General features: G+C 42.4%; 1 protein-coding gene across 1 annotated transcript in view; it reads right to left on the bottom strand.

Moving 5' to 3' along the window:
* Positions 1-17845, bottom strand: part of FAM114A1 (family with sequence similarity 114 member A1) — a 68526-nt gene that overhangs the window by 29973 nt on the left and 20708 nt on the right. The window contains 5 exon segments of the mRNA XM_033213995.1: positions 1617-1625; positions 1628-1768; positions 8314-8448; positions 11107-11213; positions 11333-11446. Of these exon segments, the coding sequence (XP_033069886.1) occupies positions 1617-1625; positions 1628-1768; positions 8314-8448; positions 11107-11213; positions 11333-11446 (506 nt within the window).

Genomic DNA, 17845 nt, shown 5'->3' with positions numbered 1-17845 from the left:
TTTCTCCTAATGCTATCCCTCCCCTAGCCCTCCAACCCCCAACAGGCCCCGGTGTGTGATGTTCCCCTCTCTGTGTCCGTGTGTTCTCATTGTTCAACTTCACTTATGAATGAGAACATGTGGTGTTTGGTTTTCTGTTCCTGTGTTAGTTTGCTGAGAATGATGGTTTCCAGCTTCATCCATGTCCCTGTAAAGGACATGAATTCATTCTTTTTTATAGCTGCATAGTATTCCATGGTGTATAGCCACATACATACTACTCCGTACACATTCGTGCTTCTTTGGCTTTTCCTTTGAATCATTTATAACATCTGCCTGGTTCCCTGAATTAATTAATGAGCGAAATAAGTTCTTTAACATGGGTCATTTTGTATCTGTATGAGAGTCCCAATTTTGCTTTTTTTTGAAAATTATTCTTGAACAGTTTTAACCACAAGACTTTCCCTGAAGGCTCACGGATAACAAAGAAGGAAGTGAACAGAGTAACGTGTAGCTCCATCGTCTGGGGCAGGGGACAGTGTCTCCGTCCTATTTGGTTCTTGGTTGCCTGTTGTGTGGCAGACGTTGTCTTTCTCTGATTAGACAGGCATCAAGGATGGCTCAAAGTCCAAACATAGGAGGATAAGGTATAGGGAGAGTCAAAAACTACTTCTCCATTCTAAGGCTCACTGCCAAATTGAGCTTCTTGTCTGGGGACCTGCCTCTCCTCAGTGAATGTCACCATGGCCCCTCCCTCTCCAGAGGCCCGGAGGGTACTGCCTGGTGGCCTCCACTAGAAAACCACTCCGGAGCACAGTCAGCTTGACATCCACAACACAGCCATATATATACAGTTAAATAAGTTAACAGTTTTATGGTGTTTAGAATGGTGGCTATATAAGTGCCATGTAGGTGCTTGCTAAATAAACACACATACATACACACACACACACACACACACACACCCCACTATAGATACTCTAAGGGAAAAAAAAATCACCAAACCCTGCTGATTTTTGCTATTCATCTTTTGTTTTCCTGGGACCAAGTGGGGAGCATGAATGTGCAGGGTTATTGGGTAGGCTGGGCTTCCCAGGTGTCTGTATGGGAGTATTTCCTAACAGAACCTTAACCTTCAGTGGGATAATCCTGCCCTTTGTGGCCCAGGAGTCCTAACAAGATGGCTGAATAAATAACTATATAATCCATAAGAAAAATATATTAAAACCCTGCATTCTAAAAGGAACTCAAGTGCTTTGCTTTCATTGGGTAGGAATGAAGATGTGGGCTGGCAGGGCATCTCTGACCTGGGTACTTCGTTACCAAAGGGCGGCAGAGGGCCAGAAGCCGGACAACCACATTTCTGAGCAGCCTTTTGCACCATGAGATGGGTGGATAGTGGTGGCTCTTACTGTGCCAGCCTTCTTGGAGCTGGGGTGGGGTAATAGCTTGGCATAGGACAGAGAAGAGATGATATGGAGCTCAAGGGTCATCACATTGTACAGTATTTGCGACCTTAGCACAATAATAATGAGGCTCTAAAAATGAGATTTTTTAAAGGCAGATTTTCCAGTTTCTTTCATGTTTAAGCAACACGTGACTAAGCATGCCATTTCAAATGAGTAGTGCAGAAGTACCTTGCTTTCGCTTTCATGGACAGAATTTCCAGGGCTTCCAGGTGTGACAAGCCTTGATATTCATCAAACAGCATCCCGTAGTGTGCAGTTCTCTCCATTGTGAGCTGCTGTGCCAGTCTCTGCTTCTCCTTCTCCTTAGCTTCCCTTAACATCTGCAGAAATACACAATGTTTGTACTCTGGATGTAGATTTAAAAGCATCATTTCCTGTGTAAGACATGGGGGAGGTGGGGAGGACTGACTTTGTATTGGAGAGGGGGAGATTCTGGTCACTTTAGAATTTCTAAAAAATGATTTTTTTTTTTTTTTTTTTTTTTTTGAGACAGAGTCTCGCTCTGTCACCCAGGCTGGAGTGCAGTGGCCGGATCTCAGCTCACTGCGAGCTCCGCCTTCCGGGTCCACGCCATTCTCCTGCCTCAGCCTCCCGAGTAGCTGGGACTACAGGCGCCGCCACCTCGCCCGGCTAGTTTTTTGTATTTTTTTTTAGTAGAGACGGGGTTTCACCATGTTCGCCAGGATGGTCTCGATCTCCTGACCTCGTGATCCGCCCGTCTCGGCCTCCCAAAGTGCTGGGATTACAGGCTTGAGCCACCGCGCCCGGCAAAAATGATTTTTTTTGATTGATGCTATTGATAACTTTTACATCATATCCTACTTCACATTTTACACGTTCATTATGTGAAAGGCAAAACAAAGCAAAAATTCAATGTCTGGGAATAAACTGGTAAGAAACACACCAAAAGCTTTAACAGCGCTTTCCATTAAGGTGTTTCCCATGTGTGTGATTAACTTTCTTATTTTCTTATTCTTATTTTATTTTATTTAGTTTGAGATGGAGTCTCACTCTGTTGCTCAGGCTGGAGTACAGTGGCACAATCTCGGCTCACTGCAACCTCTGCCTCACGGGTTCAAGTGATTCTCCTGCCTCAGCCTCCTGAGGAGCTGGGACTAAAGACCCTTGCCACTATGCCCAGCTGATTTTTGTATTTTTTGGTAGAGACAGGGTTTCACCATGTTGGCCAGACTGGTCTCAAACTCCTGACCTCAAGTGATCCTCCTCCCTCAGCCTCTCAACGTGCTGGGATTACAGGTGTGAGCCACCACATCCAGCCAATTTTCTTATTTTCTAAAGTCCCCAAATTTTCTATAATGAGCGAGTTTTATGTATGCTTGAAAAGCTGAATCTCTTATGGCAGGATTAACTTTAAGTCCTGCACCTACACAGATGTCAAAGCAGAAATAAGCTGGTCTGATTTTTTCTAAGTTACAATTATTTATTTATGTATTTATTTATTTATTTATTGAGATGGAGTTTAGCTCTTGTTGCCCAGGCTGGAGTGCAATGGCATGATCTCAGCTCATTGCAACCTCTGCCTCCTGGGTGCAAGTGATTCTCCTGCCTCAGCCTCCTGAGTAGCTGGGATTATAGGTGCCCACGACCACACCCAACTAATTTTTTTGTGTTTTTAGTAGAGATGGGGTTTCACCATGTTGGCCAGGCTGGTCTCGAACTCCTGACCTCAGGTGATCCGCCCGGCTCAGCCTCACAAAGTGCCGGGATTACAGGTGTGAGCCACCACACCTAGCCGAGTTTTAAAATTTTTTAAATTTTTTGTGTGTGGTTATTAAATTTCCTCAATTTAAAAATTAATAAATATAAACTCATAATGTATTTGTCATCATATACTTACTGTAATTAAGAATATTAACTTAGGGCCAGGTGCAGTGGCTTACACCTGTAATTCCGGTACTTTGGGAGGCCTAGGTGGGCAGATCACTTCAGGTCAGGAGTTCGAGACCAGCCTGGCCGACATGGTGAAACCACGTATCTGCCAAAAATACAAAAATTAGCCGGGCATGGTGGTGCATGCCTGTAATTCCAGCTACTCAGGAGGCTGAGGCAGGAGAGGCAGAGGTTGAACCCGGAGGCGCAGTGAGCCGACATTGCACCACTGCACTCCAGCCTGGGCAACAGAGCGAGACTTGATCTCAAAACAAAAAAAACAAAAAAGAATATTAGCTTGTAGATTCTTAAGGCTGGTTTCCAGAAATATGACTGTGAACCAAGTTTCCTCTCCCCATTAATAACTTTTCTCCAGTTATTTTTTGTTGGTTAAACAAAAAGACAACAAATAAACACAAGCCCATCAGTCACTCTCAATTTTCTGCACTTGCATTCTTTGATTCTAAGCATCTTTTATGTGATTCCTCATTAAGTTTACTGAGGCATTACGTTTATGGGGTTCTTTAATTTCTGTGGAGAGCTCTGTGAAGACACTGGCCACCACCAGAAGGTCACAGGGGAAGAGAACTAAAGAATAGACTTTGGTTTTTATTGTGTGCCAGTGAAACAATCAGCCTCATTTCCTTTCGGGTTCTTGAGGTCGTCTGCCAAGAACCCACAGGGCTGCAAAGAGAATTCTCTCTCCTGTCTGTCTTTAAGACTAAATTAGCACAGACTCTGAATTTTAAAGTTTTTCAATCAACCCAATGAAACCATCACTGGAAAATTTTAACACTGGCAATAAAAACTAACTATCCCCACTGATCTCAGGGGTTGGTGGTGGTAAAATAAAATAACAAAGTGACACTGAAATCACTTCCTTTCTCTACACCAGCTTCCACCTGTGAATCTGGGCTTTGGGAGAGAAGAAAGAAGAGATGAAATTGAAGAGAAACGGAAAGGGTCACTCTGGAATGATGTGGACTCACTCAAAACTGGGGAGTAGGCCAGGGCCGGTGGCTCATGCCTGTAATCCCAGCACTTTGGGAGGCTGAGGTGGGCCGATCACTAGGTCAGGAGTTCGAGACCAGCCTGGTCAATATGATGAAACCCTGCCTCTACTAAAAATTCAAAATATTAGCCGGGCATGGTGGCGGGCACCTGTAATCCCAGCTATTCAGGAGGGAGGCAAGAGAATCATTTGAACCTGGGAGAGAGAGGTTGCCGTGAACCGAGATTGCGCCATTGCACTCCAGCCTGGGTGACAGAGTGAGACTCCATCTCAAACAAACAAACAAACAAACAAACTGGGGAGTGAAATTAAAGCTGCCTAAGGGATAACCAGCTTGACAAGGGATGCTGGTTCTATTTTCCCACTGGAAAAGAAAGGGAAGTTGGTTTCAATAGCAGGGAATGATCCTGGCCTGGAAGAATTTCTGACACAGAGAAGCTATGGAGACTTACATGTGTGGAATCCAAGGACCCCCTGTCCCCATGTTATTTAAAGAGTATTCCCTGTGCTTGGCTGGGCGCGGTGGCTCATGCCTGTAATCCCAGCACTTTGGGAGGCTGAACTGGGTGGATCATCTGAGGTCAGGAGTTCGGGACCAGCCTGGCCAACGTGGTGAAACCCCATCTCTACTAAAAATACAAAAATTAGCCGGGTATGGTGGTGCACACCTGTAATCCCAGCTACTCAGGAGGCTGAGGCAGGAGAATTGCTTGAACCCAGGAGGCGGAGGTTGCAGTGAGCTGAGATTACGCTCCATCCTGGGTGGCAGAGTGAGGCTCTGTCTCAAAAAAAAAAAAAGAAAGAAAGAAAAAGAAAGAGTATTCCCTGTGCCACTGGGATAAAAATGCGGGAGAAATGTAGTTAGTGCATGCATGCACGCTTCTAGTTTCTATAGTTATATATTTCTTTAGTGTGTAAAGGAAAAATATAACAGACTCCCCTGTGTCAGCTGATGTGAGCTTCATCTTTCCAGTTGTCCAAAAGACCTTGGAGCCATCCCTGACAACTCCTTCTATCTCACAGCTCACATTCATTCCAACAAGCGATCTGGATCTATCTTCAAATTATACCCAGAATCAGCCATTCCTCACTACCTACAAGGCCTCCATGCTGCATGGGGCCACGGTTATCTCTTGTTTAGAAAGTGCAATTGCCTGCAGCGGAGGGTGTGACAGTGCAACCTGCAGACCTCCCTCCTACTCCTGGGAGCATAAATGCCGGACTTTGAAATCCAGCCTTCAGCCTCCCACAGCTCCTCCCTGCCAATCACTGGTGCAGCAAGGCACTAAGGCAGACCTGTTCCTGGAAGATGAGGTCTCCTTTGTCAGCAGCCTTTGGCTGAAGGGCTTTCCCACGGCTTCGCCCAGCCTTTCCCAGGTCATACTGCAGTCTAGGACACTTCCACTCATTTTTCTCTCCCTCTTTCCTTCACTGGGATGGGACCGGCATCTTGGTCTAATGGTTCTCCCAGCCTTCCTGGACTCCCTCCCCATTTTCTCTCACACACACTTCCCCTAATGAAATCCTTGCACATTTAAGCCCATGTAAGCCCATCTTGGTGTCTGTTTCTGGGAGGGCACAGACTAATGCTCATTCTAACCAGTCTCCCTGCCCTTGGTCCTCCCAGCCAATTTTCTACCCAGGAACTAGAGGGGTCCTATTAAAGCACAAATCAGATTCTGTCACTTCTTTTCTCAAAATGCTACAATGGTTTCCCCATTTCACTAAGTCAAACCCAAGGTCCTTACGAATGTCTGCCACTTCCCATCACCACTCTGGTGTCCTCTTCAACAACTCTCACCCGGAGCTCACTCCTCTCCATCACAGGCATCCTGCTGTTCTGTGTTCATACCAGACACTCCTGCTTCAGGGCCTTTGCATGAGTTCTCCCTTGGCCTGGAATGAGCTTTACTCAGGTTCCTGCATGGCCGACGCTCTCATCTCCTTCCAGGATTTGCTCACATGTCATCATCTGCCCAAGGCCCCCTCACTATCCTACTTAACACTCAGCCTGCCCCTCACACCCATTTTCCTGATTCCTGATCACCTCTTCCTGTTCTACTTTGTCTTTTTCCCCATGGCACTTGTCACTTTCTGAAATACCAGATATTGCCTTCCACATCCCCTCTCCATGAGGCTGGAAGTAAGATATTTCAAGATGATGGGGCCAGAAGATGTGGGCTCAGCAGTGTGCTACCCATGAGAGCCCCCTGGGACGAGTCTCCTGTGTGAGCAGAATGTTCATGCTGCACTTTGTGAGAGCGAAAGGTAAACCTTTTTGTTCTAAGTCATACTGATACTTGGGGGTGGTTGTTCTTTTATGACATCTAATGCTAATTACCTAACTAATACTAACCTATTTTCCTCCTCCTCCTCCTTCTTCTTCTCCTTCTCCTCCTTCTCCTTCTCCTCCTCCTCCTCCTTCTTCTTCTTCCTTCCTCTTCCTCTTCTTTTTTTTTGAGATGCAGTCCCACTCTGTTGCCCAGGCTGGAGTGCAGTGGCACAATCTCAGCTCACTGCAACTGCCACCTCCCTGGTTCAAGCAATTCCCCTGCCTCAGCCTCCCGAGTAGCTGGGATTACAGGTGCTTGCCCCCATATCCGGCTACTTTTTTTTTTTTTTTTTTTGTATTTTTAGTAAAGACAGAGTTTCATCATCTTGGCCAGACTGGTCTTGAACTCCTAACCTCAGGTGATCTGCCTGCCTCGGCCTCCCAAAGTGCTGGGATTATGGGTGTGAGCCACCGTGCCCAGTCATCTATTTTATTTTTCAAGGAGCAGGAGGGTGATGGTCTAGATGATCCTGCAAAGTCCCTCCCTGGACTACAACATCAGAGTGCTCATACTTGGGTTATTCCAGAAGAGGCAAGAAGAAATAGCCTCAAACAAAAGCTTCTAGGGCTTGCCATGAACATATTCTCAGTGATAGCTGTTCATGAAGGCAACCTTCATGGGTTCCTAGTATAAGTCCTGCCTGTGACATTTACAAAATCCACTGCTGCATCAGCTGCCTCTGATTTCAGGAAAGCACAGAGACCTGGTGTATCAGTCTCTCATGGAGGAGGTGGACTGGGGCATGCCTGGACTGTGCAGTAAGTTAGGCATGTTTCAGATGGAAGAGTGAGTCATTATTTGGAAAATAAGACAAATATTATTTCCAATTTTCTTAACTATTGTAAGTAAGCAAAGATAGATTGAATTCTTTGTATTATGTTTTGCAAGAAGGGCTGGAAAACTTTAGTGCTGCAAGTGTGAGAGAAGACCATCCTTGCACATATCAAGAGAAATAGAATATAAAATTCCAATGAGATATTTTTCCACCTATTATGCCGACACATAATAACGAAAATGATGACAACTAACGTTTCTGAGTGCTTACTAAGAGCTGGGTTCTATTCTAACTCAGCTTAGCCTCAGAGCAAAGCTATTGGTAGGTATGTAAATTATCCCCAGTGTACAGATGAGCAAGCTGAGGCACAGAGGGGCTAAGTAACTTGCCCAAGGTCACACAGCTACTAAGTGGTAGAGATGGGATGCACACCATAACATAAATGGATCATCTTCAAGAAATAATATTAAGTGAATTAAGCAAGGAACAAGAGTGTGTTTAGTATGCTACCATTGGGTTGAAAAAGTATGTGTGTATTTATGTACATGTCTATCCATGTGCATACACATATACTTATACATCTGTATATTTATATATAGCTGCATCTATAGATCTATATCCATATCTACATGCTGTCTCTGATAGAATCCTTAAGAAACTGTTAAAAGTGGTTGCCTCCTCTGAGGAATTAAATGACTGAGGAAACGGAGGTAGTAGAAGCTCAATTTTCTCTCTCTGCTCTTTTGTGCCATTTGATTTGAATCGCATGCTTTAAATTAGCTATTCGAAAAGATAAATAAAAATTTATTTACTTTATTGACTGAAAGAAAAAATTGCAAAAGTATATAATCCAACCTGAGACAAGGAAACAGTTCTCTCCATGAGCGTCTTGGTCCGCTTAAAGCCCGGGTCACTTTCTGCAAGGACATTCATGGTTTTCTTGCCGATGAATTCCAACGCATCAAGGCCTCCAGTTAAGACGCTTTTACCCTGCAGATGAGATAACTGCATGATATTAGATTTTTAGGTTTTGCTGTTTCGCAGTGGTCAGCAACTCCTAGGTAACTGGCACTATCTTCAAATATTAAAATCAATATAAAGTCACAATTTTTTCTCATCAGGAAAAAATTATCATCCATTTAACCCTATTTTCTTTTCCTTGGAAAAACATGTTATATAATTTGTAGGACATACAATGTCATTAAAAATGATGCTTAGAAAAAAAACAAAACATATGTTTTGGCTCTCTGTGTATGAATAGATATTTATCTAAGACATAAAATTAACAGGTGACCCAATTACTGTTTTCTGTTTAAAAAAATTTTTAACCCAAGTAAAAGAGTTGCTTGGAGCAGCCTATTAAAATGTCAAGTAGTCCTGCTAATTTAGGGACTTCTTTAATCTAGGGCCCTGGAGGGTAAGACCTTCAGGCTGTTTCAGACTGTTCTTGCATACTCTCAGAAACTAGCAATAACTGCCTATAATTAGTATATCCATGAAATAAGACGTGTTGATTTCCTTGTACTTCTGGCTTTAGAAACTGGTGTATTATATAGTTATCCTTCTGCAAATCCCTTTGTCAGTCATTGTTGCCTTTTTTAAAAGATTGAAAGAACCCAGACTTACTCACATAAACTATTCAAGTGAACAGAACTGTGTACATTTCTTTGCAACTCTTTCATACATACACTCCAACTGTATAATTGCAATTATAATATGCATACATCTGCGTTTTTTCCCACCATACATAAAAATGATATAAATTTTATTTTATGATATTATTACTGATATGCAATTTCTAATCTTCATAATTATCATTGAAATAGAAATACTGAATTTCATAGAATTAATATACTTTATTTTCATCTTGGGCATTTAGACTGCTTTTAGATTTGGGAGCCAACCAGTAATCTTGCTATAAATCAGATTTTTCAGTGCGCACACTTCAGGGGGATGATGGGACAGCAGCAATTCACACTTCTGTGTAATTTGACTTAGTGCCTGCTAACATCCTACGAAAAATTATCTTACTGAGAATAAAATGGTGGAAGAAAGGACATAGGGATTTGTGTTAAGGATAGACCTGGAGGGGTAGTGCCTGGAACTTGGGAAAGAGGGGTCAAGAAGGTTGGAGAGAACCCAGAAAGGAATGTGAGGCTGCTGAAGACAAACTCAAGAGTGCTCTCTTGGTAGCTCAGATAGGCCGTGAATTCATTTCTTATACCAGAGATATTGACAGAGCTCCAATCATTTCCCATCCTACAAACCCCCCACAGGGGTGGTTGACTTGTATTGCTATTTGACTCCTAAGACAGATTTGCTGCTCCTCCTTCACCCCACCCCAGTCTAGAGGTCCTCACACAGCAAAGAGAACACCGGTCATTTTCTATATTTCTGGCATGTCCTGACCCCAAGGTCTGGGTGAGATACTCTCATGTTTGACCGCAGCCCTCACCTCTTCCCTAATTACATTGTGTTTATCTGTCCAGTCACCTCAGTCCTCCAGGATATTGTGCCCTCTTGTTTGTCAGCATGTATCCAAGATCCAGCACACATCCTGGAACATAGTGAGGGCTAATCATGTTTCTGTTGTTGTTTTTCTTTTAATGAATGAATGAATGAATAAATGGGACACGAGCCATATTTTTAGAAAAAACTAGTTAGTTTACACAGCAAGAAATAAACCTTCACATGTGTAATCCCAGCACTTTGGGAGGCCAAGGCGGGAGGATCACCTGAAGTCTAGAGTTCAAGACAAGCCTGGCCAACATGGTAAAACCCCGTCTCTACTAAAAACACAAAAATTAGCTGGGTGTGGTGGTGGGCACCTGTAATCCCAGCTACTTGGGAGGCTGAGGTGGGAGAATCGCTTTAACCAGGCATGCGGAGGTTGCAGTGAGCCGAGAATGCACCACTGCACTCCAGCCTGGGTGACAGAGTGAGACCCCATCTCAAAAAAAAAAAAAGAAAGAAAAGAAAGAAATCTTTCTCCCTGACCCTGAGGACCAGCTAGCTGCCTTATCTCAGTCGAGATGCCTCCCTTTTTTCAATATTCACCAATGTCTTGTTGCTCATATTGAGCTTCTTTTAAGAGGTAGGCAGGGATCGGGGGGGTACACTTAGGGTGATGTAAGGAAGAGGAAGGGTGGGAATGAAGAGGTAGGGAAGAGGGAAGAACGCTGGTCTCCGGAAACACTTCAGAAACACATTTGGGCTGTTTTTCCCTGTCTTGTAAAAGGTACTTTTTATTTAAACAGTTTAATGCTTTTTCAAATTTAGGGGTAAGATAAGAAGAGCATTTAGGAAAAACAGTTGTCCCAGCTCTGACAAAGAGTTCTCTCTCCCTCAACCAGAGGCTGTCTTTGCTGCAGCTAGAAAGGACTCTGTTAAATCAGATTGAAAAATGTTCCTTCCAAACAGCTCCTTTCTTTTAAACATAAAATATATTTCATTTTGCCCTTATTATTTTGAATCCAAGGTTATGTCTGCCTTGTAGCAGAAAACATAAAAAAAAAAAAAAAAACCATAATCCAAAGTTCTGAGCAAGGCCATCGTTTCTCTGATGTATCTAGGTCACTGGTAAATGGAAATATCAAAAGAAGGCCCTGGGAAATACAGGGGAAAGAGAGGAAGCAGCCAGCGACTCACAGTGTTTTGAACCACATTGGTGATGGCAGACAGCATACCCCGAGAGGCCGATGAAGGGGAGGTGGGTGGGCTTTCTGCAGGGCCCTGATCTGTGGCTGCATCTGTTACTAAAGAGAAGAAAGAAATCCTTTAAGAGTTCATGTTGCTGATCTGAACTTGGAAACCCTCTGATTATGCACACGGTATAATAAAGTCCAAGAACACCCACAGGAGACGCATCACTCACTTGCAGGGACTCCGTTTTCAGTGTCTGGTTGGGCCCCTTCAGAAGATCCAGAATTTACACCATGAATCCGTAGAGTGGCCCCTGCTTTTTCCTTGACTGCTGTCAATCCATGACCTGTTGGAAATAAAAATATGGTTCATGGATACATTAGAAATCCATGGTCTGGAAGTCTGCCACCTAATCTTACAAAGCTGTTTTAAGTTGTAGAAATACAGTGTTTTGTTTGTTTGTTTTAAGACAGAGTCTCGCTCTGTCACCCAGACTGGAGTGCAGTGGTGCAATATCGGCTCACTGCAACCTCCGCCTCCTGGGTTCAAGTGGTTCTCCCGCCTCAGCCTCCTGAGCAGCTGGGATTACAGATGCGTGCCACCACACCCGGCTAATTTTTGTGCCTTTAGTGAAGACCGGGTTTCACTAAATGTTGGCCGGGCTTGTCTTAAACTCCTGACTTCAGGTGGCGACCCACCTCGGCCTCCCAAAGTGCTGGGATTACAGGCGTGAGCCATCGCACCTGGTATGTACAAGTACATCCTGATTGAAAGAAAGAAGAATCCCTGCTCCCTGAGATGTGGGTTCCAATATGAGCTCAGTTTCACCCCTGCCTTGTTGAATGACCTTGGAGAAGTTACCTAGCCTCATTGAGTTATTGTGACGTACAAATGAGATACACGTAGGTGAAGTGCTCCCAGATGCTTCACTGTTTGCTTTTGCTTCTCACACCACCCAGTCATCAACCTGGAATTCTAAGCTCAACACACTGTCTTTGTATAGTGTACCTGTCTCATCCTCTTTACTCTTTTGTAGTTCCTTATGGAAGATACTCTTCGTTCATTTTTTTGATTCCTTGCAGGCTTAGCACATGGCAGATGATCAATTAATATTGGTTGGATTGAAATCAACTGAGTCTCAGAGTGTTTCTTTAAAGCATTAGGCCTTCCTTTAGGCATGGAGAGTGAAGGTTCTGGAGCCGACATCCCAAAATCAAAAGGCAGGTCAGCGGAGAAACCAGGAAGGCCACCCAACAGCCCTGACGGCTGTCTTAAACAATAATGCCCTGACAGTTGTCTTAAACAATAATGATACAGATCAGCTTTAACGGTAGTCAGGCAGGCGAAGGGCACAGGTTTTACTCCATCTGAGCAAGGACAATACCCACATTCCCTAGAGCCTGCACAATGGTTATTCAATAACTATTTGGTAAATACAGAGCTGACCTTCCTACCCACGTGGAAAAACCCCAACCTTCGACCTGATAGGGACATAGTCTTGTCTACATTTTATTCTGGAGAGATTTTCCTCCCTTTGAGGCCTTCACGATGAGTTATAGCTTTTCTGAATTGTCAAATCACTGAAGGAATGAATAGCCTATGGATGGTCCGAAGTGGCTGTCTGACTTCTTGAAGGAGAAACAGCACAGGCTGCCATCATCCTGAGCACTCACGAAGAAAATGAAAGATTTCTCTCGGGACCTGGGTAACCTCCGGTTGCTAAAACACAAGGCAGTAACATGAGGGAAAACTTCCCAAGTCCCAACAGAATTTAGGAGCTAACTAGAACCACCTAGTCTCAGAAGGCACTCTTAAAATAACCAGTTGTCCATTTCCTGAATAAGAAAGGGGAAGACATGGATGACTCCCAAACCTAAAGAGTAGCATTTTAGCAGTTGTAACCTTATTTATCCTAGTGATCTTAGCATAAACAAGGCACTGATATTTGACAAATATAGAAGGGATTATGTCCAATGGAAATACACTACCTAGAAAACCCTGAAAGTTAAACATTATTTACAACTGTAATTACATATAGAAATATGTGTTTCTATTCATGTGCAGATTAGACACAGTTCAAATTAATTACTGAGTTACTTGAAAAAATAAAGGTGTACTGTGACTGCTAATGCTTGAATTAATTATCTCTAGCTTCCAATGAATTTCAAGCATTGTTTCTTTTTTTTTTTTTGTAAAGCTGAACTTTACATTTCTAGTAGAAATATATCTAGTAGAAACTTGTTGAAGTTTCAATAATACATTTAAGCTAGAGGATAGAATATCTAACTCTTTTACATACTGCGTCCAACTTCCCTGCCATTAAAAATATATATAATATGCATTTTCCAAAAGGAAATAATGTGCCTCCAAATCTATGATTCTCATCTAGATTTCTGAGAGCCAAAATCAAGGAAAAAAATGAGGTCAAGGAGGCTGGGAGGCACCATCTTCTCCATCTTCTTTGCTTAAGCCATGCAAGAAAGATGATCACACATCCTTCCCTGAGACCGTTTCAGGAGATAATGAATCTCATATTCAGTATCTCTTCTTTCACCTTCTCCATCCCTTGCAGGTTAGGATAATGTCTGGTTCTTTTTGCAGGAAGAATGGCTTCTCGCCATCTCAGAACATAAATGATTACAGATATGTATATATGAGCTGCCTCTAGAAAAATCACTTTGTTTCTGGAAGGAAATACGATTTTATGTGCATATAAACGGGATCTATCTGTTTAACAATGAAAATAGGCTGCTATTCCAACTACATTTTCTTATTAACAGTTCTTTTTCTGAATTTTTTGTTAGGGAAAGTACCTTTTTACTGCATTCTGCTAGAAATATAAAGCTCAGCTTTACAAAAAAAAAAGAAACAAAAAAGTAAAGTTCAGCTTTATATTTATGTATGAACTATAATTTTTCATAGCTAAGGTTTAGACACTGTGCCACGCCTTACTCTAGAGAGTAACCTCAGAAACTTTACTTAGTGTGACATCTAGTGTCCAGAACAAGAAAACAGTAATATGAAGTCCCTGTTGCCTTTTGATTGGGAGTGATTCATCTCCAGAGGTACTGACTGGGACCTACCAATAAGAGAAAAACAATAAATATGAATAATACCATAAGGTACAGTATACATGGATTAATTTCTTCACGTGTCATCCCAAACCCCAAGTATCCTCAAAATCTGAAACCCCTCTAAATTCCATGGTTCTAAAGATGGAATATCCTCTACTCTTTGGCTCACTGCAATAGAAGGTGAGTGCTGCAAAGAAGATGAGAACGTCGTACAAATGCTGTGATAATGTATCATTTTAAAATAAATGCCAAATGATTGGCTGGTATTTAATTTACTACCTATACTCGAATGGAAAACACCTTAAACTTAGGAGTCAGGAGCCTTGTGGAGGATTTCTGCTCCCATCATTTATTAGCTGTGTAATACTGGTGAGCTGCTTAACCTCGCTGAATGTCTGCTGCTATGCATTCTCTGAAAGGAGGATTACCTCTCAGAGTTTTGCGAGATTATTGAGAAGAAACATGTGAAACCTCTGCTACGGCCAACATTTATTGAGCACTTACTATGTCCTAACACTGTACTTAGTACAGTACATTATCTCATTTAACCTTCTCAACGACCTTATGAGGTCCCTTAGGATATTAGTGTACTCATTTCACAACTGAGAAAACTGAGACCTGGTGAGGTGAAATCACTTTCCCAAGGTCCTAAAACCAATCAGTGACAAAGGCGAGATTCCAACTCAGTCCTTCTGACTCTAGAACCCGCATGTGTAATCACTATGTTATGTCAAGAAAGTTTTGTTGCCATTTATAGTTGAATAAATGTCATTTTAATCCCATTTCTATAACTCTTTGGAAATCAGATCCTTAGTTTGGAGCTTCCTACTTTTTAAAACATTGCTTTATTCTAAAATGCACTTGACTTACCTTACCATGACCAAAGAACAAGGTGAAGGTCACCTCCACGGTGAAACCTGACTCTAACCCTCTCCCTGTCAACTGTGTCGAGTGATGGCATAGCTTAGTGTTTTTAGGATCCTCCCTGTGCTGTGCAGGCTGCATTCTCAAGACACTGTGTAGGGCTATCTTATAGATCCACTTTGATTTTTTTCTTCCCCAAAAGCACTGTGATCTTATGAAGCCCTCTTCTTGTGAATTCCACCAAGATCAAAAAGTCATCGAAGGGAAGTCTCTCCTCTTTCTGGAAAGATGAAATAATTTGCTGGTTATCTGAAATAATCAAGATGAAATAATTTGCAAAAAGAATATGCTGGGCGGGCAAGGTGGCTCGCGCCTGTAATCCCAGCACTTTGGGAGGCCAAGGTAGGCGAATCACCTGAGATCAGGAGTTCGAGCCATCCTGGCCAACATGGTGAAACCCCATCTCTACTAAAAATACAAAAATTAGCCGGAGTGGTGGTGGGCGCCTGTAATCCCAGCTACTTGGGAGACTGAGGCAGGAGAATCGCTTGAACCCAGGAGGCAGAGATGTAGTGAGCTGAGTTTGCGCCATTGCACTCCAGCCTGGGTGACAAAGCCAGACTCTGACTCCAGCTCAAAAAAAAGAGTATGCTGGGAAGTTCTCTCTGACCAAGTGGTAACTCAGGGAAGCAGCAGCAGTTCTCTGCAGCACCTTGGATGACTGGGTAGCTCAATGGGTACTTCCTATTGGTCCCATATGCTAAAGGATCACAACAAGGGCACACGCTAAATCATTAGGAAGGTTTCTCCCTTTTAGCTTGTTTTATTTTTTAATACAATATTTCCTTCTTTTTCTTTTTTTAACTTTCTTTTTTTCTTCTTTTTCAAAAAATGAATATATTAAAAAGAAACTTTAAAAAATCCCATAATATCACATCTCTGATATATCTGGTTGAATTTTACTCCAACTTTTTTTGTGGTAAAATGCACATGACATACATTTTACCATCTTAACTTTTCCGACCTGAATAGTTCAGAGGTACCAAATACATTCACAATATTGTGCAACCATCACCACTATCCATCTCCAGAACTCTCTCTCTTGTGTAAAACTGAAACTCTATACCCATTAAACAATAACTCCCCACACCCCTCTTTTACCAGCCCCTGGAAACCATCATTCTACATTCCACTAGTCAGAACGTTCTCAAATCTCTATGATTTTGACTATTTCTAACTGCCTCACAGAAGTGGAATCACACAATACTTGTCTTTTTGTGACTGGCTCATTTCACTTAGCATAATGTCCTCGAGGTTCATCCATGTTGTAATATATGTCAGAATTTCCTTCGTTTTAAAATCTGAATAATATTCCCTTGTATGTAGAGACCACATTTGGCTTTTCCATTAATCTGTCCACAGACACTTGGGTTGCTTCTGTGCTTTAGCTATTGTGAATAACGCTGCTATGATCATGGGTGTACAAATACCTCCTTGGGACCCTGCCTTTAATTCTTTTGGAAATATAATCAGAAGTGGAATTGGTGGATCATATGGTAATTCTGTTTTTCGTTTTTTGAGGAACTGTCATACTGTCTTCCACAGCAGCTGTACTATTTTATAACCCCAGCGAGAGCACACAAGGGTTCCAGTTTCTCCACATCCTTACCAACACTTATTTTGTTTTCTTAAAAAATAATAGTCATTCTTATACTGAAATATTAGTGGTAAAAATTTTTTCAAAAAGTCATTCTAATGGGTGTGAGGTAGTATCTCATCATAGTTTTGATTAGCATTTCCCTAATGATTACTGGTGTTGAACATGCTTTGATGTGCAGATTTAAAAAATAAAAATGTTCATAATATTAGCAAGTCCAAAAAGTATAGAAACATAGATAACAGAAGGTGGACCAGCCTCTTTCTGCTTAGATTCCAGTAACTAATAAGCAATAGAGTGTACGAGCTTATAAGGGCCTGTGGAAATAATTAAGGCCTGCAAAAGCTGTTGGCTTTAAAAGAAAAAAATAAAATTACAAATTAGATAGTAATTAATATTTACTTAAATGTATTCAAAATGTAACACTGGATCAGTTGGTCAATTATCATTCAAATAAATTCAACTCCTACATAGTTGATATATATATATATGTGTGTGTGTGTGTAGTAAATTTAATGAGAAATGTGGGTACATTCTAATGCATTTGCTCTGATATAGGAGTGACTTCTTTTTTTTTTTTTTTTTTGAGACGGAGTCTTGCTCTGTCGCCCAGGCTGGAGTGCAGTGGCCGGATCTCAGCTCACTGCAAGCTCCGCCTCCCGGGTTCACACCATTCTCCCGCCTCAGCCTCCGGAGTAGCTGGGACTACAGGCGCCAGCCACCTCGCCCGGCTAGTTTTTTTTTTGTATTTTTTGTAGAGACGGGGTTTCACCGTGTTAGCCAGGATGGTCTCGATCTCCTGACCTCGTGATCCACCCGTCTCGGCCTCCCAAAGTGCTGGGATTACAGGCTTGAGCCACCGCGCCCGGCCAGGAGTGACTTCTAAAAGAAGCAATGCTTGGAGCTTTTGAAAGACTTAAGGTAGCCCTTTCTCTCCCCTCAACCCCTTCCTTCTAAAGATAACAATTCTAATTATTTCTTGTGATTCTTTTCAAGAATGTAAAAGCATATTTACCTATATATAAGTCTTCTGGACCTGGCTTTTCCATTTGGCAGTTCACAGTTGAAGTCTCAGCACATAGAGATAGTGCTGGGTGCTGTGTGCTGACTGGGAATCACAGTGCTCATTCTCCTTGATTCTGGGAGTGTT

Source organism: Trachypithecus francoisi, unplaced genomic scaffold (genome assembly GCF_009764315.1).
Source record: "Trachypithecus francoisi isolate TF-2019V2 unplaced genomic scaffold, Tfra_2.0 Lachesis_group1, whole genome shotgun sequence".
NCBI lineage: Eukaryota > Metazoa > Chordata > Mammalia > Primates > Cercopithecidae > Trachypithecus > Trachypithecus francoisi.
This window is presented reverse-complemented; position numbering and strand designations above follow the sequence as displayed.